The sequence below is a fragment of the Gymnoscopelus braueri genome, assembly GCF_963280865.1.
Source record: "Gymnoscopelus braueri genome assembly, chromosome: 21".
Lineage (NCBI taxonomy): Eukaryota > Metazoa > Chordata > Actinopteri > Myctophiformes > Myctophidae > Gymnoscopelus > Gymnoscopelus braueri.
In genome coordinates, this window is record NC_137623.1 from 25,923,329 (window position 1) to 25,946,146 (window position 22,818).

Here is a 22,818-nt window from a genome sequence, read left to right on the forward strand (position 1 = left end):
CATGGTGATAATATCTAATACGTGTCAACTGGTGGTATACACAATATAATAACTTAACTCAAGCTGCATATGTGAGATTGACATATTTATACTCCCAACACTTTCCTCCATCCGTTCCACCCTGCATGCATTACCTAGATAGTTCACTCCAGGTATTGAAACCTTCACCACCTCTACTCCTTGCATCCTCACCGTTCCACTGTCCTCCCTCTTGTGAACGCACACATATTCTCTCTTACTCCAGCTGACTATAAGTACATGAAAAGGTAGGATAAAAAGGTTTTACATAACATTTATTAAAATCTGTAAAAAAAAACAAAAACAAAGTCCTGTACATTGGCTATCAAAAGTAAACATTGCTTTGACATTTTCATTGATTCATACCTGAATTATTATACAAAATTAGGCATACAATATATTGACACAATTCAGACAGACACAAAAGGGAAATCACACCAAAATATTTCAACTGAAGACAATCCCTACTGTAGATGATCAGGTTGTTGCAGTAATAAAGGCACCGCTACACAGATGAACTGTAGCTGCTTTAAAAAAAAATCAGAACAAATACGCAAGAGAGCAATTCAAAATAAGACAAAGTGAAAAAAAAACAGAATTCATTGTAATTGTGAAAATGGCTACAGTTAGACCTTTTGAAAAGGTCCTTGGTAACATAATGCACCTTTGGAAGACAATGACATCTTAGATCATTCCTTATAGAAAAGTGCTGTCACACCATGACAAAATAGATCAGTTAAATCTGCATTCAAGTGCTTACATGGCCACCATTGGTTGTCAACAGCTCAGTTGAACTTTGACGCAGTACATTTTAAAAAGTACTTTGTCCCATTCTCTAGCCGTACCACTCAATGTATACACACAGAGAGATCGTTTTAAGGATCTTAGTAACATTTTGGCACAATAACACACCACCAGTCCACCACCCACCGCTGTTTGTTCCTATCATACTCCTCTGAAAAGGAAATGGTACAACCGTAACCACTTCAACCCTACTTATATACTTTGCTGATCAGGATCCCCCAGGGGTCTGTATTTAACTCCCTCTTTTTTACCTCCTCAACAAATCTCTTCGTATCTACAAGCTCACAACGCATCATGCGTTGTGAGCTTGTAGATTGACTATTTTCGCTGAATGTTGGCCTTTTTCTAAATGCCCAGAATAGGTACGCTAGGGTTCATGTGGTTAAATAAAGACTCAACCAGGCCAAGTCCTTTTCAATTCTTATACCCTGAGAGCATCTGGGAGAATACAGAGCCACCGCGCCACACAGAGGTGTCAAGATAAGTGCAGCTGACAGAGTAGAGCTTCAGTGACCTTGCTGTATGATCATATATATGGGAATCTGGCTCTGTCGACGTCACACTTCTTCAGCAAGCCTGATGCAATGGCCTTCACAGCCCTCATGGTCTCTGTGCAGGTTGGGTTGATAAGAGCTTCAGGCAGGAGGAAGCCAAAGTATCCTGTGTCTCTCAGCTCGAAAGCAAAGGCATACGGGATCCCGTTCCTGTAGGCCCAGTCCATAGAGCTGCCCGAGCTCACATCTGGAGGATATAGAAAGACAAGGAATTAAAGTGCGTAGAATTGTTATTGTATTTTGACCAAAATCACTGTAAACAAGAAGCTTGATTTTTTTAGGTGGTCCTAGAACGTACTTTTCCTATTAGCATTAAAGATTAGGCATTTACTTGGCTCACATCAGCACAACTTTCACCACAATGAGTGCACAAGCCTAGCCCTGATAAATACCTAGATTGTTAACCTTGATTGTATTGTAAATGTCAAATATTTATTCACTGCATGATCAACTACCACAGATCTATGCTGAGACAATTTCAGAGATAAATACTTTTGCGTGTCAAGAGACAAATTGGATATTGAAAGTGTGACATTTACACAGGGTTGTGGAGGCAGGTCCGTATCTATATCTCACTCCATAGGCAGAGTACAGGGCTGTCACTGCATCATGAGCTGCTGATTCCTGCACAGAGAAAAGCATATGGCCAGTTAGTCATTTAGTTATTAATTATTTCCTCAATCTAAAAAATGGTAATGTCAGTATTAGAGTTAGAGTAGTTATCATTTCCATCTAGCAAGTACTTGAGTTTATCTAAACTGCTTTAAAAAGTACCATAATTTGTTATGATTTTATACTATCAGTAATTTATAGGTGCAACCTTTGAGAAATGATTGCTTATGAAAACAACCTTTCTACTAGATGGTTTTGGTTAACAACACAATCTTTCAGAAGGACATTGAAGCTCTCGTTATTCACTGATACTGGAATAGAATTCCCCTTAAATCAAGAATTGATAATTGGCTTATTAAATTAACTTATTGGTTGATTAGTTCTTAGGTAATAACAAATCCCTTACCACACAACTGAAATTAGGGATGGTGGCGTACTTGTAGGAGTACGGATAGAGTAGCATCTGGGCGTAGGCATGGATGGATATGTAGGCTTTCACACGTTTCTTGTGCTTCCGCAGGAAATTGGCAACAGCCTTGACTTCAGGTTCAGACTCTGCATAAGGCCCGCAGTAGGTGTCATCACAGGGATGAGTAGAGGCACCTTCATCTGTAGGAGAGGAGGGAGATGAACTACTATCCCCATTTATGTTTTGTCGTAGAGCTGTGACGTTGTGACCGAAAATCTGTTAATTATAGTGAGCATCATGGCCAAGTGACAAAGTATAATTTAGATATTAAAATTACATTAGAAATTTGAAATCAAAGACTACAATCGAGTTGTTATATGTCCAATGTCAATAAATTATTCTGAATACATTTCTGGTGACTTTTGAAGACACCAAAGCTTAGCCTGGCATGGCCAGACTAATATCACTGCAATGGCAGATTCGTCTGGTTTCCAGGCTAACCAAAGCTTAGAACAGCCAACATCATTGTCTGTTGCCTTGAATAATGTAAATGAATGATTTGAAAACAAACATGAAATATAAGACATTGCAGCAACCCGCAGGCAATACCAGGCTTGATCAAAATTTAAAGGATTAGCTCACACAGGAAATCACCAGCCATAAATATTAGGTTAGATTAATGTTGCATATGAAAATCATCAAGGAATTAGCCATATCTATAAATAGAACAAACCACATGGTGGACAATACCCTCAGTTAATTGTCAACAATATTAACAACATAAAACATTTAACATTAGACTGGACATTTCTTATCCTATGCAAATCCAAAATGGATCCCAAGAGACAGTGTTTCATTATAAACTGCAGTCGTAAAATGGCGTTGTTATCAGGACCACATTCTGTAGATAATAACATTTTTATGGGTTTCAGCATCATTTGTGGAAATATCTTTCTCTGTGCTCCACATATACATATCACTGCCAGATGTGTTGCTTCCCGTCCTTTGCGTGCTGTAGCAGTGAATACACAGTGCTGCTCTGTAATCATTCTTGTTTGAGCAATCTTTAATGAATACTCAGTCAGAGTTTTGCAGACTATGTGTTTAATTTCTTCCTCCAGGGGGTCTCCTTGGAGAACAGCTGTTCCTTATGGTCTTCAGAAGACAACAGGTACGAGGGAGTTAGGGAAAGTAGCACAAGGCAAGAGAAGGTAAACTGCAAGGTACTTTATCTTTTGGGGGGTGTATGGCTGGGAGATAATTCAATGTTGTGTTTTATCGACTCACAGTGGAATCGTATCGTGGTGATATGACAATGATATCATAATAATACACAATTCTGTTGTCTGATTGTTGTGATGCAAATTAAACTCAATTGCATTCGAACACTTGCATTGCGAAAGATGAGATATAAAGTGTTAGTTCAACACATCTGAAGAACAGTTTTGTTGACAAAAAACTAACATTAACATGCAGTTACTGTGAGCATAAATTGATTGTTTACTGTGTAACTTTGCAAACATTAAGGCATATCACAATATCGTCAAATGATTATTTTGATATTGCCACTTTGCTCTTTCAACATCACTTTTCTTTTCTTTCATCATCTCTCTTTCTCTCATCTTCGTCCTCTTCTTTTCCTCTCTCTCCTTCCCGCCTCCACTTCCCCTCTCTGTCGCAGTCTCTGCCTATTTTTTACTATCATTACTATCTCTCCTACTCTCTCAGGGCGATCTCCCCCATAGTGATGAGGACTTTACAGACCGCCGTCATCATCATCATCACACAGGCATTTACATCCAGGTTACACTCATTAGACCCAGGAGACCCCACAGACAACAAGGGATGCATTGTAGAGAAGCATGGGATTATATGTGTGTTTGTATGTGTATATGTTGTTGTTTATGTGAGGGTGAGTGCCGGGGAAGTGAGATGAAAATAAGTTAATTTAATAGTTAAGTTAATAAATAAACAAAAGCAGTTACTTAAAGCCTATTTAATGAGCAAGAAACAATATTCCTGACAGTATTTTTTAATTGATTTCATTCACTTTCATACCATCAAGTAAACATTTTTTAATCAAACTCACCACACCACTTTACTTTCCAGTTCCTGTTAGCGTCCACCCCTCGGCAGTGATACTTGTGGTTTTTGGACCGCGTTTTCCTCCAGAACCGGTCCTAAGGAATATCGGCACACATTAGAATCAACTCAGCTTGATCGATTATAAGGGGGAAATGTGAAGTGCATATAGTGGAGATAAAGTTACAGTACTGTTGTCCAGCTGAAGTGGTAGCCATCCACATTGAAGACGGGCATGATGTAGAAGTTAAGTTGGTTCATTAGTCTTCTCATCCCGGGGTCGTACTGGTACGAGTTGAGAGCCTACAACAGTAAGATCACACAATGCACTCATTCAAACTGCAATCCAACAGTATTTTAACTTCGCAAAAGACAAACCAACTTCAGAGATTTTATCAGATTTTACCACCACATTAAAATGTGTGCTAAGGGTTTCGTCAGCCACAGTTCATTAGACACACGACGACAGTTAATACTCAGACTATAAAGGAGGATTGGAGAGAGGAGATCTTGGCAGCAGGGTAATACTACTAATTCCTTCTCTGTAATTAGACACAGGCCAAGGTTAATGAGCCTGGGTGGTTTTCAACAGACAAAGCACCCTGACCTCCAGTGGCCAATCTGAGTAACTACATTACTGTGTACTCAGATTGTAAGACACTGTCACTAGGGTCTCTCATAAATGGATTGTTTTAATTGTCATTCCCTTCTTTTGATTTCATAAATACTGACTGTAGGCTATCTCACTCTACCCCTTCTATTTTTCTCTTGCTGATCTTACATTCCTCCCATTCTTTACTGTCATGAGCAGTAATTTCACCGGAATTCAACAGCCACATTAAGACAATTACAAAGTCAGCCTATTATCACCTTAAGAATATGCCAAGGATGAAAGGACTTATGTCTCAGCAGGATTTGGAAAAACCTGTCGTTGAATTTATATTGAGTAGACTCAACTACTGTAACGGTGTCTTTATTGATGTAGTTTATTTAGAAAGACATGAGAATAGTACATGACAGTACATAACAGTACATGGAAGTACAAATTCACAACAGGTCTCCCTAAACAAATCGATCAGACAGCTGCAGTGCAGTGGTCCTTACTAATACCAAGAAACTCGATCATATCACTCCAATTTCAGATCTTTACACTGGCTTCTTGTGTGTCAAAGGATTTATTTTAAAATACTATTGTTGATTTATAAAGTACTGAATGGTTTAGGGCCAAAATACATTTCTGATATTCTGCTAAGTTATGAACCATTCAAACCTCTCAGTTCATCTGGGACAGGTCTCCTTTCTAAACCAAAAGTCAAAACTAAACGTGGTCTGCTACAACTCTCAGAACCTTTAAATCAAAGCAAAATACTTTTGTGTTTGCTGCTGCCTATTATTGACGCTATTGATTATTAATTTATTTTTGTTTATTTCTACATTCTATTCTCTCACTCTTTAATAATTCTTTTATTTTAGTTGTATTTAAATTTAATTTATTTTAGTTTTTTGTACTTTGTCTTAATGCTTTTGATGTTCTGTCTAAAAGCACTTTGAATTGCTTTATTGTCCATCAAACGTAATACATTTTGCTACAGGATACCTATTTTTAACTAATAGGTGTAGCGTGGGAGAAAAAAAAATCTACACGGTTGTTTCTAAAAATATTCCTTTTGTGAGACTAGTAAGACCAGTCTCACAAAAGAATATTTTTAGAACCAACTGTGGAAACACAATTGGATTGTTGTACAAGTGGAGGGAGTTCATCTTCTTCCCTGTAACATGAGTTAAACAGCAAAACTCCACACAAGCAGGATAAAACAAAGACGTGTATTTACAATTACTTCTAAGCTCTGGCCTGGTACTGCTCTACCCAGAGGTTCTTAATTAAGATGCTTATGGCTGTAGTGAATTACATCTAAATTCAAACATATGTTCCCTTAGAGCAGGGGTCTTCAAAGTTTTTCAGGCCAAGGACCCCTTAGCAGAGAGAGAGATGAAGCAGGGACCCCTACTACATTGTATACAATTGTGTTGCAGATTAAACTCTTTTGATCAAATTCATAGATGGCTCCATTGACTATCATCAGCGTTGTGTAAATCAATGTTTTTTGTTTATTTCAGACATTTAACCACTTAAACCCTTAACACTAAGTAAACTTGACCTTTGGCTCTGTACCCGGTTTGCTCCTTTTTCCTTCTACACCAAACCTCTTTGCTGAAAATAGCCGATCTACAAGCTCACAACGCCTCGCAGCGCGAGGCGTTGTGAGCTTGTAGGTCTGCTATTTTCGGCTAATATTCCTCTCAGAATAGAAAAAAAAAGTAACTATCGCACAAAGATTTGGCGGCCCCCCTGCAGTAACTCTGAGGACCCCCTAGGGGTACCGGACCCCCTGTTGAAGACCCTGCCTTAGAGATAGCAGAGGATAGAGTGCTTGCTACTGATCACTATTCAGGCTGTGTTCAGCGATGCAAAGAATGTTCATGTTGAGACCAAGCAACATGCATTCAGTGATTATGGTCCAAACAAGCTCTTAAAAACTCAAACACTGTGTTTTAGTAGCGTATGCGCTAGCACAAGACCAGAGCAAACAAGGTGGATACCTCTTTGACGAACCACTGGCAGAAGGCAGGTCCTATCCACTCCCTGGCGTGTACGCCACAGTCTATCCACACGGCCTTCTTGTGCGGGCGACTTCTCTTTCCTAGCTGACAGGAGACAAAAGCAGTGTCCGTCAGGTTGATACCATATCTCTGCTGTCTGGCAGAAACCAGCTAACTCCAAAATGTTTATTTTTCAGGAAATGGAAAAAAAGTGGAGTTAGGAGGTTTTGTTCATCATTGATAAGAACAGCTGAATGGACCTGCAAGAACACAATGAGGTTGGAGGTCAAAAGGGGGTGGAGCCTGGACTCAGCAAAACCAGCTAACTCCAGTGCAGTTAGTTGGTTTAGCAGAAAGTTTGAGGATCCAGTGGAGTTAGCTGGTTTTGTCAGAAGCGCTTTTTAATGCTTTTCATTGGTTCAATAATTTTTTTACCAACACACAGATGTAAAGGATGTTCAATGGCCCTGATTTATGGAAATAAATGCAAAAGCGTCAAAATGGAGTTAGCTGGTTTCTGCCGGACAGCAACGAAATTAACACATTTGTGCAGATGTACACACAAATGCATGCATGCACGCACACACGCACGCACACACATCCACACCATTTTTACCTGAAGCACATAGAGGGGTCTCCCTTCATAGGACCTCCCTATAGAGAACATGTCTACTAGGTGAGGATGGGTCCGGTTCATCTCCAACATCCAGTTCTGGATCTGAGGAGGGAACCCACACAGTGCAAGGTCTCTTGAGGACATCTTCACAGACATTTTACAGACTGAATAGATTTGCTTTTTCACCAATCAATTGAATGCAGACTTGAGATTACAATTCTTTGAGGCTTTACAGAGTGGCTGTCTGGGCTCTGTGTTTGTGTGTGTGCACGAGCGTGTGTGCGCTCGCACACGTGTGTGTGCGCGTGTGCGTGTGAGCGTGTGTGTCTGTGTGTGTGTGTGTGTGTGTGTGTGTGTGTGTGTGTGTGTGTGTGTGTGTGTGTGTGTGTGTGTGTGTGTGTGTGTGTGTGTGTGTGTGTGTGTGTGTGTGTGTGTGTGTGTGTGTGTGTGTGTGCGTGTGCGTGCATGTGTTTAGGTTCCTCTGTGAATGAGAGGTTCAAAGTGCTGGGTAGTGAAGGGTTTGTTGGGCTTCCTACTTGTTGGTCCTCCTATCTGTGTGTGGAATGCATGGGGTCCAAGCTGTTTCGTCGCAACTGACAGATTAATGTTCAAAAAGCCTGAATGCCAATACACATCTCAAAGAGTCCTTCTCGGTCTGGGAATATAAACATCCTAAAGTTGTTAAGTGCCCGAGCCAGCATCTGGTGTTGTTTGTGCTTATACATGACAATGACAGTGATGGAAGAGGGAGGATGCACTTAACACCTTACCTCATTAAGGGAGTGGTACACCTCATAGTCTCATATCGAGACTCTGACCTCCGCTTCCGAGACGAGCGATATCCCGTCTGCTTTTCAATTTCCTTCTGCAGATTGGAGATGAACACCCTGTGGAGAGAAGAAAGAGAGAGACATGATTGAGATGGACAGTTTCAGCCAACCACCAACAACAACCTTTACAGTAATGGGAGGGCATATTGGAAAGCTGACCTGTATTCCCTGAAGGATATTGCCCTGTCACTTAGATTTTCAGCAACTTCGTTATTATGCACATCTGCTGGATGCAGATGCACAGCATGTGAGATGTATGCAGCTCTGTTGTGATAGGGTTGCAATTAAAAGCACTGGTCTTTCAATTCACACATGCCAATCTTCTAAGGACCTTTGTAAAAGTGTGGTACTCGCTCGCTAGGAAGGCTATAATGACAAGTTGTGGATTGTGGATGATTCACCTGCTGTTCAACCGTGGATCTGATATCTGACACTACCACTTTAGAGAAGTTGATACTGTATTGGCGGGAAACACATTTTTTTGTTTGGCATCAATATAATTGACTGAGCTGAGGGACTGTTTTGTTCATGTGCAACACCAATGTTTAATATTTCTCTGCTCTAGAGACTATGAATGCTGTAGCTGTATGTAGTTTCCTGGACCATTTACTACTATATATTCTGTATATGGAAATGAACTGTTGTTATTGTTGTTGTTTTAGTTGTGAAAATCAATAGAAAAGCATGTTGAAAAGGGCAAAGTCCAACACAAGTCTTTGTGCCCCTGTAACCTTGCTGTTGTCACGTACTGTATGCTTACTAAAGTTGAGAAAACCCAGTACACTTCAGCAACTTTACCCTTGAAGAAAGTGGACTTGTGCACATACTAGTGTAGAAATGTACAGCAAGAGGCATTGGTCATGAGGACACACTTTCTGCTGTTGCCCAGGGCGAGAGGGCTGCAGTGAATTCAGGACTTGGTTTGATTTATTTGGTATGCCTTTAAAAAAAACTCTTTTGTGAGTAGTGTAGCTCAGAGTAGGTCTGAAAGCAGAAACAGAGGGGGCTGGTTGTGGGAGTAAATTCTGGCAGTAAATCCTGACTGAGAATTTACTCTTTAGCCTTCTGGAGGTGTCAGTGTTCATAGGCCTAACTAATTAAGTAAAACATCTGCAAATGGGAGATGCTATCTTGTTAGCCCCAAAGCGTACCAAGTCTAATCGACCCCTTTTCCTCAAGCTAGGTTTAAGCCAGATTTTTTTGTGTTCCCTCACCCCTGTTCAACTGCAGTTACTGTATATAAGCTATTGTATTGTATGCTGGAAAATTAAACGTGACAAACAACGTCATGCAAAATGCAGCTTGAACCTCATATTCTGCTTTTGTGAAAAAATGATATGTTACTCTGAGACAGAGCTGCATGTTACATTTTTTTAAGTAACAAAAAACCTAAAGCTTTGTCTGTGTGTCCATTATAGAATACACACACACATGAGCGTGTGTGCGTGTGTGTATATAAGATTATGATTAATTCCTGAAACACACTCACACACGCGTTCAGGAATTAATCTCGATAATTAAATAAATTCCTAATGGGAGTTATTAAGGTCAATGCGTTCCTTGTTATTTTTAATCTATTGTAGTCTTTATATCCTGTCATTAACTTGTCACAGAATTCTCTGACTAGATCCTTTGTCTCATTAATTCTTGTTCAAACTTACATCAGACACACAACATGGTGTGTTTTGACAGTAGGTAAAACCAGTCTCTCCTAAAATACTCACAGGACTTCACATATGCCTTCTCATTCATACGTGCTTTAACAACTAATATTTCTCTTTGAGTTATTAAATCTTCAATGCTGCTTTACCCCCCTCAGACCTAGGGCTGTAGTACTCGAAACCAATAATAAACAAGAACAAATGACATAAGTAATGTCATTGTGACAGGGATACCGGGTTGTAAGTTAATGCATGAACCCTTTCTGTAAATCTGTATATATAAAACATATATCCCTATCAAATCTCTTAATTACACCAACATTGATCAAGTGGAGATGAACGCAATGCGGGACTGCCGCAGCGTGTTTCTAGACAAACAAACTAAATGGATCATGTAGTTGTTAAATATTGGTAGTGGCCAGGCAGGGGAGCGGACACAGCGAACACTGGGAACACACACACGTGCATGCACGCACACTCACAGTCCTGTCTGTCTGTCCTGTCTGTTCCCAGCCCTGTTCCCAGCGACGGCCAGTGAAAGCCGCCTGTGTCCGCTCTGACCACGCTGTGGCCGGCAACTGTGGCCAGAATAGCGTCGGAGATCCAGAGCGTGGAATCTGTGACCGCCCCTCCGGAGCATGGGAAGCGATAGCGGACGATGGGAAAAGAAGGGTGTCCTTCAACCATTCGAACCAATCACTTGGGATGGTATCCCAGTCAATAATACACATTCTGATGGTCTCATCTCGTCTTGATTTGTTCTTGGAGAAGAGGACTCGGGATTTTCTTTCCTTTGGCTACTGCAGAGATTTATTGTCAATATAAGGGTGCTATTCTGGTTTGGTTCCTTCTCAGATTTATTATTGAATTAATGAATTACTTGAACACTAACTTCTACAGTAATAACCATTGTGTACTGTCTTATTATTGCCAGTCCGGAGCATTTCCAGAGTCAGTAAAATATAATTGCCGACATAAAAGATTGCCTTCTCTTATAAGATTTATCTACATATTTGCATTTAACTTCTTCTATTCCTTTTTTAAAGTAGTACTTGGTCATGGTCTCAATTAGGATAAAAAACTGTCTGTCTTGACTTGGTCTAGCTTCACGTGGTCTTGAGTACAGAACTACTTTGACCCAACCAACCCACCCAAGGCTCTTCTATATTCTCATGCAGTGTAAATCATTTCCACAGTCGTTCAACACGTGAGTGGAAAACAACATTTCTGTGTATCCTCCCTGAGGATAGAGATGACAATAGAGGTCTGTCCAGCTGTGGCTGCTTTGATAATACTCCTTCATTTCAACATTAATTGAGATGATGAATAGGCAAGCTAGATGAAAGACTAAGCCATTCTGACTCTCAAGTGTGTGTGTGTGTGTGTGTGTGTGTGTGTGTGTGTGTGTGTGTGTGTGTGTGTGTGTGTGTGTGTGTGTGTGTGTGTGTGTGTGTGTGTGTGTGTGTGTGTGTGTGTGTGTGTGTGTGTGTGTGTGTGTGTGTGTGTGTGTGTGTGTGTGTGTGTGTGTGCTAGGTCTTTTGCATGCAAACCATGCCTGACTCTGCACATCGTATATCATAGGTACAGTAATATAGGCTTGGCTGTGCTATCACAACATCCTTTAGGTGACAAATGTTTTCCTTCCTTCTTGAAGTGGGCTCAACAAGCACTAGGGAGAGTACACGGTCAAATCCTGAGTATTAAATTAACTCTGACAGATTCTCAACATTTCTCAATCTGGTGTCCCTGCTTCTGGCATGGGCACATTTTCAAACATTTTGAAAATGTGCACATTTTTTACACGTTGCAAGTTTGTAGATTGGCTGCTATGCAACAACGTCGTACAACAAAGTATGGGTTTTACAGTAGGGATTGGGAATGTGTTTTCGTGGGTCTCACTTATAGCCTATGTGTTCCTGCTTCAAGTGTGCACGTAGGCCTCGTGTGTCGTTGCGTTTCACGTGCACATCCACGGTGGCGTTGTGACGTATCAGGGAGGCACTGTTGGGCTGCCAAAGGTCCACCTGAGAGATGGGGTAAAGATATTTAGAGAAAGAAGCGCGCGCACACACACACACACACACACACACACACAAGCTCACAACGCCTCGCGTTGTGAGGCGTTGTGAGCTTGTAGATCTGCTATTTTTGGCAAAGGGGTTTGGTGTAGGGGTGGAAAAGGAGCAAATCAAGTACTAAGTATTGAAGGTTTAAGTGGTCCAATGTCTGACATGAACGAAATGTACCAACATTTTTTATTCACCTAGTCAATGAAGCTATCTATGAAAAGTTCTGCAACACAATTGTAAACAATGCAGTGGGGGTCCCTGCTTCATCTCTCTCTCAGCTAAGGGGTCCCTTGCCCTGAAAACGTTGAAGACCTCTGCTCTAGCCTCCTCTTCCTTCACAATGTGTGCCGAATGCAGAGAATATTGATGACTCCAAATTGTGTTAATGAAGCAACGTACAAACTGCAAAAGAACCAATTAGTTGCACATGATGCAGCTGTTTCGCTCCCTACCGTTTGACCCCATGTTAACAAGGAGAGCCCTTACAGTACCTTTCACTGTGGCTGACAGTACAGCCTGTTCAGCTTTAGCTGAAACAACCTAGCCACCAGCCAGACACACTGGCCGGCCAAATAAACACAGACACCATGTGCTAACACTGATAAACTAACAGACACAGAGAGAGAGAGAGAGTGATTTATACTCCATTGTACGACGGTATTGCGTGACGAAAATAGCAGATCTACAAGCTCACAATGCTTCGCATCCACAACGTTGTTTAATCATTCATATGACGGAGCATAAATCGGACAATACAGGGAAAGACAGAGAGAGAGAGAGAGAGAAAAAGAAAGAAAGAAAAGAAGGACAGAGAAACAGGACATATGCAGTTTGTCTGTCGTGTTAACAAATTTGTGACCACGTTCAGCTGGCTCTCATTTGTAGCATGGGGGTAGAGACATGTCGGCTGGCACACATGCTCGTTAATATGTCAATTGGTTTAATGGTTTCCAGAACACAGACCAGATTAATTTAACTTAGTTTAGAGCTGGAGGGGGCTTGAAAATCATCCACATGGAGTAGTTTGGATATGGTGTTCTCAAGAGTAAGGACTATATACTAGTATACTGGTGCACTTTTATGGCAAGTACACCAAGCACTAAATGTTTCAACATTGCTCTGTCAGCCAAACATGACCTATGAGGTTATGTTGCAGGTAATGACATCTATAATTTAGCAATTTGTGTTTATTTCCCGTAAGAACAAGTATCAGGAACCATTTAACACTGTCAGAGTTAAATTAACACTCTGGAGTTGACTGTGTTTGATAATATAGCAGTCAGATTTACTGTAATGAAATACAACAAATACGTCTTTTGAACGCATTACGTATCATGTTTTATAATCAACACATTATAAGACAGTGACACTGGCGCAGGTCTTCTTTTTCATAACAATGCTATACAGACTGTCACTGTGTGTTTCACCAGTCCTCTAACAATGCATGCATTATTCTTTCAGTTGATAAGGACACTGATTATCAATTCTCTTGCAGTCTATTATTGTCCTTTAGGGCTGCAACTATTGATTATTTAAATTTCAAATGTTATTATAGTGCCAAATCCCAACAAGTTGTCTCAAGACACTTTACATATATAGAGCAGAGACCCGACATTGTCGATGTCTTAGCGATTATTCTATCGATTACTTTTTCAATTAATCGAATAATCGAGAAGCACATTTTTAAATGTAATTTTATATATCAACGAATCTGCCTGATTTTTATTTTAATAATGTTGTCAATGGTGCCGCACAAAAATAGCGAAAATAGCCAATCTACGAGCTCACTCACAACAGGTCGCATAGCGACTGTATTTAAAAAAAAAAAAAAACCTTTCACCCAAAGTCAATTATTTTGAGTATCGATGGATGCTTTCAGATTTCTTCATAGTCGGAGAAATTAATTTCCTATATTTACGACAATCTATCACTCCAGTTGACTCCACTCCTATTAAAGTCAAATGGGAGGAGGAAAGAAGCAACAGAGATTCCTGATACTATGGGCTGCAAGCTTGGAACACGTTCATCAATGCTCTACTAATGGAAGGCATTGTTTCATTCAGTTTAAAATACTACACCGTCTTCATTATTCCAAAGAGAGGTTACACAAAATATATCCGGTTTCTCCTTCCTGTGATAGATGCCTATCAGCTGATGATACTTTACTCCGTAGCTTTGCTTTATGTCCCAAAGTTCAAACTTATTGGATTCAAATCTAAAATACTTAAAATTAACTTAGAACCGGATCCTTTCAATGTCATTTTGGGAGTATCTGATGATATTACACAGTTAACTAAACCCCAGCAGTGTTTCCTATCTTATGGTCTCATTATTGCAAGGAAGTTGCTTCTTATGCATTGGAAGAAAAAAGATGCACCAACCACAAAAGTGTGGCTCAGTGACCTTACCAACACGTTACATCTTGAAAGGATTAGGTATACCCTTGGGGACAAACTTTCATATTTTGATAAAGTTTGGTCGCCTCTCATACAATACCTCGCATCAGTAACATAAGCTATACTTGGTTGGTTGGGTGTCACATGTGGTCGAGTAGGTTAGGGAGGGACTTTCAGAGACATTTATAAAGGGTAGAATTTACAGAACATCGCTTCATATTGTATTTTCTTTATAGAAGTCTGACGTCACTGCCGCTAGAGGGCGCTGTCCCCCTAGGTTGTGGCTTTATTTTTTGTGTTGAAACCCCCATAGGGGAATCTTAGATCACGTCATATAAGAACTGTGTTCCAAAAATAAACACACCACCCCGGCGATTCTGTCAGGGGGGTGGCTCTGCATCGTTTATGATATTCTTTCATATTTGATACAGCCTGTTTCTAGAGAGAATTGAATTAATTCTGTCTTAAGTCTTAAAAACTACACTTCCGGGGTCTGAAATCACTGTCCCTACAGCAGCCGCGTTCATGGGAAATGTAGTCTTTGGGTCGTTTGACTCGTTTCTAGCGTTTAATGTGTTACTCTTTGGGTAAATTTGTACATTTCCACCTTCAGTCGATGCTTCATATCCATATGAGTAAAATCGCTCGCCATAGGCTGATGAGTTTGACGTTGGCTCTTGGGGAATTGTATAGTGGCTAAGCTAATGAAAACACAAGTTCACACCTGTCCAAACAGTAGCCACCACCCCCTACCATGGCCATGTCCAATGCCCTTCCTTAAGCACAGCCCAGAGTAGACTAACATTCGCCCTCCACGTCCCGTTCAGCATACAGTACGTCACAAACTTACTGACATCATTTGTCTTTTTATTTGCCCTTTTCCCATTCAGAGCTGTGTTGACCCTGGACTACCTTAACAAAAATCTGGCACTGGAAATAAGTTAACTCCATGAAGGAACTTACTGCCCAAAACTACCCATTCCAACCAATGGAATCTATCAAATATTATCCCACAACACACCCCAAACACTGACCCCGCGGACCAGTTCTCTTTGGCAACATATTGACATTAAAATAATAACGTGGTCCATTTGTTATGTGTAGGCTATGTCGTTGCATCAATATTTTGTTGCTTCGCAAGCCATCAGACCTGTCTATTTACAAACTTAGAACAATGCGCAAAGGAAGGTCACACTTGTTTTTGAGACCGTTGTAATTACTCCCAAATGATTTTGGAAAACGTCTCTTTGTCCTCTGGGTTTCCCTCTGATTTTAGTATCTTTTAACCACATGTGGCCTGACTCATTGCTGCTTCCCTTTCCAAATTTTTTTCTCCAAAAAGACCACATGATTGTCTAGACCACTGTCTATTATTTCTTTACAGCTGGGTAAAAACATAAAGCAAAAATAATAATAATTCATTCAACCCCATGATGAAAATCTATCCATCCAAAAGCGCCTGGTGAAGTGGAAAGGTCTCTTCTCACTGTATCTCTACAGTGAAGATGTCCTGGATGTGGCAGACTATGGCCCCGCATGGCTGCTCACTGTCTGTCTCACTCTCTGGCTCTGTGGCAGTCCCCTGTCCTCTCTGTCACTTCACCACCCCATCCCACAGATGTCACGCCTCACCTCCTCCATGACTCCTGTTTAAGTGTCATATGGGGACTACTGTGGCTGGCACCACCAGAGACAGACGTGAGGGGAATGGGAAATAAATGAAAGTCGAACATTATCGTTTTTTTATGTTTATTTATATGGCTCCTTTTCAAACTAGCGTTTGCAAAAGATTAGATGACAATAATTTGTACATAGAACCTAGAATAGAATATACATAGAACCTGTTCAAGTATATTATGGGGAAGTGATTTCATAATGTACAACATACGTACTGTACTAGCCTGTGAGGACTGGCATTGACAAGGCAGGGAAAGAGTACATATAGGAAATGGGATATTTTCATATGTAAATGTAATGCACTTTAAATTGCAATAACATGGGGGGGGCAAACATACAGTACATAAAGATTTCACATAAATGTAGAACTTATTTCCACAGCCTAACAGAGATACATTTTGGAACTCTTATTGAAGGGTTAGCTGCTGAATGAATGAATATAATTAGATTAACTCCAGCTGACAATACACACTGTGTGTGTGTGTGTGTGTGTGTGTGTGTGTGTGTGTGTGTGTGTGTGTGTGTGTGTGTGTGTGTGTGTGTGTGTGTGTGTGTGTGTGTGTGTGTGTGTGTGTGTGTGTGTGTGTGTGCCTGTGTGTGTGCATGTGTGTAAGAGAGAGATGACAGGGAAGTAGAAAGAGAAAGAAAGATATACTGATACTGAGATGGAGAGAATGGAGAAAATGAAAGCTGACCTTCATATGCCCCAGGATTCTTTTAAGCACTTGGACGTCTTCATCATTGCTGGGCGTTATCCTGAAGACTTGATCGCTTAAAAAAAAAAAAACAGTGTGACTATCACATTGTTTGAAAGTGTCTCACAAAAACAATGATTCACAACGCACTATAACTTTTACCTTTAGCAAGGATGGATCCATTTCACTAAGTGCACATTGTTTCCAAAGCATCTCAACCACAGAGAGATGAGAAACTCAAACGCCTTTTGTACTGAGTGGAAGTTGACACTTATAATTGAAATGAAGGAGTGGCTCTCACAGTTGAAGTGCCAAAATGATGATAGGGTCAAACTTCAGACAAACAATCCGTCCGACACATCATTATCAGATAATATTTCAGTTTTCCAGCGCTGCAGGTAGCACCTGGTACAGTTCTTTGACATATGCTGTGGTAACATCTGTTTCAAATTACATCACTTTAAATCCACCTGTCATATACAATACAGTTAGTAGTATACTATAGTACTATATAACTATAGTTCGATGAGGGGGGTAAAAGGCTTGAGTTAGACATTCACGGTGATCAATGGGAAATTCTTTTTTATCAAGAACATCCTACCTTCACTCCTGATTTGCTAAAGTGTACCCCGCCACTATGATGAGAACATGAATGTACTACATCCTTCAGGAATGCTAGGTTCAGACCACAGTTTAACACTGTGGATTTAGTGTATTCATTGGATAGGAGCAGAAACCCTTAAACACAGAAAATAAAACATGGCAACAGCATCAAAAGGGCAACACCGTTATGAGAAAGACAAACCAATGTGCTAGGGTGCTTGTGTTTTGCTAGCTAAAGCCACAAAAACCACATACGGTGGGTGGCTTGATTTCAAATGGTCAGACTCATGAAGTGGATGATGTTAAAGCTTACAATAAAGCTCTTTGTCTCCTCCTATGAGAAGACATTAGTGGTCAGATTAAACAATGTAATCATTTAATGTGTGTTTTATTCATTTAGTTGAAGACAACATGAAGGCAGAATCAAATGTTGGCCCTTTGTGCAATAATTGGTTGTAAATTGTAATTTACTTGTTATTCCTGACATGACATTCTTTATCTAGTCACATAACTGAAACAGTTAGAAGGAAAGCTTGTCTTTTGTTTCTAGATGTGTGTGGGTGTATTATCTGCAAGTCTCTTTTATTACACCATAACAAAGGCAACACACTACCAAATTAGCACCTCATCATTCCTGCTAACACCTAATACTTGAGCGTAAATTCTCAGTGGGTCCAAGTACTAGCATTTCAGGTATGTCAGAGGCAGATTATATACTGTCTGTATATGTCAAAAATGTAACGAGTCTACCTGCCAATACATAGTTATGGGTTATTTTTGTTGTTTGTGTTTTCTCTGTCTGCTTGCTCATCTGTCTCTGTGTGACCATCACTTTCATCTTATTTCCATACCTCTTGCTTTCTCTCTGATCTATGCCTCTTGCCTCACTGTATTTTTCAGTGTGTGCTTTTTACAATGTGACACAGGAAGCCCCCCTCCCCCCCAAACAAAGGTGGCACTGAGCCAGTTGACGTTGAGAGCAACACTGCAAAAGTCCAGCCAGGGCACCCCTTTCTCAGTGGCCACTCTACTTGCAACCACAACACATGCCACCAACAGCATGTTCCCATGGCAACAGAAATGACTTAAGATGAACTTCAGAAGTAGAAATGAAGTCAATACATTTCTCATTTCTGAGGTAAGAAGGGATTGGACTGTGCAGTTGATCAGAACCGGGTCCCTCCGGTTACTCTGCATCCGGACGGATATCGACACTTAAAAGAATCCTTATGAGCTGCCACCAAAATGTGGAGTGCCCTACCAACAGCCATAAAAAAGTGTGACTTCTTACCCTCCTTCAAACCCGCCATAAAATAGCACCTGTCTGCAATTTGCAACTGGTCCTAGAAAAGTCTTCTAAGCGTGACACCAGAAATGACCCCCCCAATTGTTTTCTGTACGTTTATTGCTACTAGTGTAGATGCTTTCTTGTATGTTATTGTATGTCTTTAAATGCCTTGATGAATTGAATACATAGGACCACAATGGAAAACAATGTGTTATCCTTTTAGCATCATTGCATAATCGTACCACTGTTGTACTATTTGCAAACTGTTAATAAAGTATTCATTCCATCAAAAGCTTGTTGATTGGCAATTTTTTAATGATTCTGAAGTGGTTCAACAAAATAAAGTTTACTTTTTGTGTAGGCTACTTATTTGCTTTATAAGATACATGTTCTGAAATAGAAACTTTAATAAAAGTTTTTCAAATTCATAAGAAAACTTTTTCTTAGGACAAAATATCGGTCAAAAATATTGGTAATCTGTGGTCTAGGACTCTCCAAAATCGGGATCGGCATCCCAAATGGCAATATCTACCCTACGCCAGACTGGCAGGGATGGCATCTGATTGTTATATGGGGCTCTGTCAAAAAAGGGACCAACTCTCTCTATATAGATGCTGTCTCACACTGTATACTTTATTCATCGTCCTACATTGGAGCTCCAGTCGTAGGCGTAAGGATGTGAACTTATTGTTCATTCTGATATTTAAACCCACAGACGCTCTGTTGACAGAAGATACAAGATGTTTGGTAGTCAATGGTGGTCTTTTAGACTGTTAAGACTAAAGGCCCATTGTGCCTTGGCCCTTCCGTCTGTGCAGAACAACACCCACCATATGTCATAGAATTCTGTGTTAAATAGGGCTCCTTAGTTAGCAGTGCTCCCCATTGGGACGTTTGTTTGCTTGCCCTCGGTTTTCTACCTTGTTAAACCACAGTTACAGGCGACTTGGGTCTGGCGCGTGCAGCACCAACACAGTTGGTGGTACACATACATTGGAACACATCCAAACTGCTTGAGACAGATAGAGAGGGGGAATGTGAGAAGTGTGTGTGTGTGTGTGTGTGTGTGTGTGTGTGTGTGTGTGTGTGTGTGTGTGTGTGTGTGTGTGTGTGTGTGTGTGTGTGTGTGTGTGTGTGTGTGTGTGTGTCAGAGAGAGAGAGAGAGAGAGAGAGAGAGAGAGAGAGAGAGAGAGAGAGAGAGAGAGAGAGAGAGGGAGAGAGAGTCTGTGGAGTTTCCATCAGGAAAGGTCCCACTGTGACTGCCCGACACAACACCAAAAAGCTCCTGTGAGAAAACACACACACCATAAATACCTTTACATGCCCCTGCAATGCCCACCACCACACGATTCACTCCGATGCTGTTGCTCATTATGTGTCCAATTACAGCTGTATCCCCCAAATCCCACAATGGAGATCTCCCCAAATGTTCCTTGCCCCCAAATAATTGTACAACTCAGATCCTCTCCCACGCTCTGCCTCATTAGCAGGTTTAAAAGTTCAACAGAGCACTTTACTGTAGGACTCCTGTCCTGTCATAACACGTCAACGTTATCCGTTTTGCAATAAAAGAACCTTATGCATAACGAAAGAAAATGCAACGACTGCAGTCTGTTCTTGAGAGTCAGTGGCAGTGCTTACTTGCGGGGTAAAGATGAATTAAAATTCACATTGACAGTTAGTTTTCCATTCAAGGCGCCATGGCATGGGCTGCTGCGAGCATCCCAGATGTTATCTTATCTTATGGTTGATATGAATACTCCTTTTCTGCACTAAAACATGAAGGACAGGCTTATCCACTTTCCATCGGAAGATAAGATTCCATACTATGCCCCTTCTATACAGTGTGCTTATTGTTTGAGTTAGACACCACCACACCATGTATTTAGTCTCCACCAGATTACAAGAAGAAGAAGAGAGAAAATCAGATCTGCTTTGTTCGTCCTCACAACAACTGAGCCCAGAGGTCTTCAACGTTTTTCAGGTCAAGGACCCCTTAGCTGAGAGAAAGATGAAGCAGGGACCCCCACTGCATTGCTTACAATTGTGTTGCAGATTCAACTTTTTCATAGCTTTATTTAGATTTAGATAGCTTCATTGACTGTCATCAGTGTTCCGGTAAATTTTGTTCATTTCAGACATTTAACCACTTAAACCTTCAATACTTAGTACTTGATCAACTCCTTTCCCCCCCTACACCAAACCTCTTTGCCAAAAATAGCTGATCTACAAGCTCACAACACCTCGCAGGCTCCCAGGGCATTGAGAGCTTGTAGATCTGCTATTTTCGGCTAAAGTTCCCCTCAGAGTAGGGATGCTAGGGTTCAAGTGGTTAATAAAAAACATCCTATTACACAAAGATTTGGCGGCCCCCCCTATAGCTTTGAGGACCCCCTAGGGCTCCCGGATCCCCTGTTGAAGACCCCCGAACTAAAGCCAATCTCTTTATGTAGGCTAGCTACATTGTGCATAGAGATGGTTTGATTGATTGATTGAATACTTTATTAGCAGTTTGCAAAAAAAATGCACAGGAAATTACAGTTCAATACAAGGTCTGCTCATTTTAAACCCAAGAAAGCCTGTGGCTTGTTTCCATTGGGGTCCTTTGTGTAGGCTACTCAATTCATCGAAACATTTAATGACAGACAAATAGTTTCTGGAGACATTTTTATGATACAGATCAACTTCCCCTGTGTCTCTCTCGCTGCTTTATCTCAATACGAATGGTGGCGCATGGCTCACGTCTCATAATTCACGACAATTTGAAATGAATGGGAACGTTCACTCACCCTTGGTAGCGATTGTGGTAGAGATATGCACCGACGGGACATGGCACATCACTGAAGATTATCACACATGCCAGCAAAACGGAGGCGCGAAATGCGCACCTAGAGTCCAGTGCCATCCTTTTTTATGGGGATCGAATCAGGATAACCCGATGCCTCGGCTGAGATCTTCAAAAGCTGCGCTTCCGACTTAAACAGAGAAACAGGTACGTTTAATTAAACTTCAAAAAGTCGCACCAGCAAGCACACCATCATCAACAAGTTTGCGAAGTAAACTCATTGGTTGTTAAGAGATGTGCTCGCTGTCCTCTGAACGGAGCTCTCTTTGATGACGGCGCGGAGGTGCAAAAAGGTGCGAAAGTGTCAACTGGTATACTAGGGCAAGCATTTACCACCTCTTTGAAGCTCTAGGGGGGTTTGCAGGGTATCAGCCCTTTTAAAATGTGGAGGATCTCTGAGTCACGTGACCCGATGTCAGAGACAGAGTTGTTGTAACTGGATCCCTCTCTGATGTGCCAGTGTACGTGCCACTGCCGCCGGGATGTGATGATTGTGCATTGCGCGTTGTGAGCCCATATCAGTTTTCCGTGATCTGCCATGATAAATCTGTCTTTAGTAAAACTCATGCAACATGTCAGTGTCAAGAAAGAGATGCAATTTTCATGAGGGTTTATTTGTCACTCACCCAGCCTTTATACATGTTGGTGTGCCATGTTTATGGAACTATTTGCCTACAATACAATACCAGAAAAGGGTGCTCCTCGGAGCGCAGATCCCCGCCAGGTCGGGTTGCTTACCCCAGGGCTGTGCCAGGCTGACAGTGTGGGGTGCAGTTGTTAGGACATAGCCCCTTTTGGGACTGCACTGTCACCGCAGTTTACCTTTTTGTGTTTTGGATGAGGTAAACTGGGTCCCTTGAACCGCAATGCATTCTCCTGTTCAATCTTGGTCACTCTCTGGTCTCGAACGGGAACTCGCCTTTCCCACCGGATCGTAGTAACTTGACGACACCCCCCTTCTGTGATGCACATGGAGCTGCCACTCACATGAGCGGAACGCAACAAATAACTCCCAAAACCCCTGCAATGCCAGATGCTCTCGTGGCGTGCAACGTTAA

The 22,818-nt window shown here is 41.1% G+C and overlaps 1 protein-coding gene across 1 annotated transcript; it reads right to left on the minus strand.

The window, feature by feature from the left end:
- Nucleotides 1-276: 276 nt before the first annotated feature.
- On the minus strand, nucleotides 277-22,071 carry cpa6 (carboxypeptidase A6). The gene is given in 12 exon segments (XM_080417308.1): nucleotides 277-1,563; nucleotides 1,916-2,000; nucleotides 2,395-2,597; nucleotides 4,487-4,577; nucleotides 4,672-4,782; nucleotides 7,081-7,185; nucleotides 7,697-7,798; nucleotides 8,467-8,496; nucleotides 8,499-8,583; nucleotides 12,087-12,211; nucleotides 17,025-17,100; nucleotides 21,705-22,071. Coding segments are annotated over 12 exon segments (1,344 nt in total). The 5' UTR covers nucleotides 21,821-22,071; the 3' UTR covers nucleotides 277-1,348.
- Between the last annotated feature and the right edge of the window lie 747 nt (nucleotides 22,072-22,818).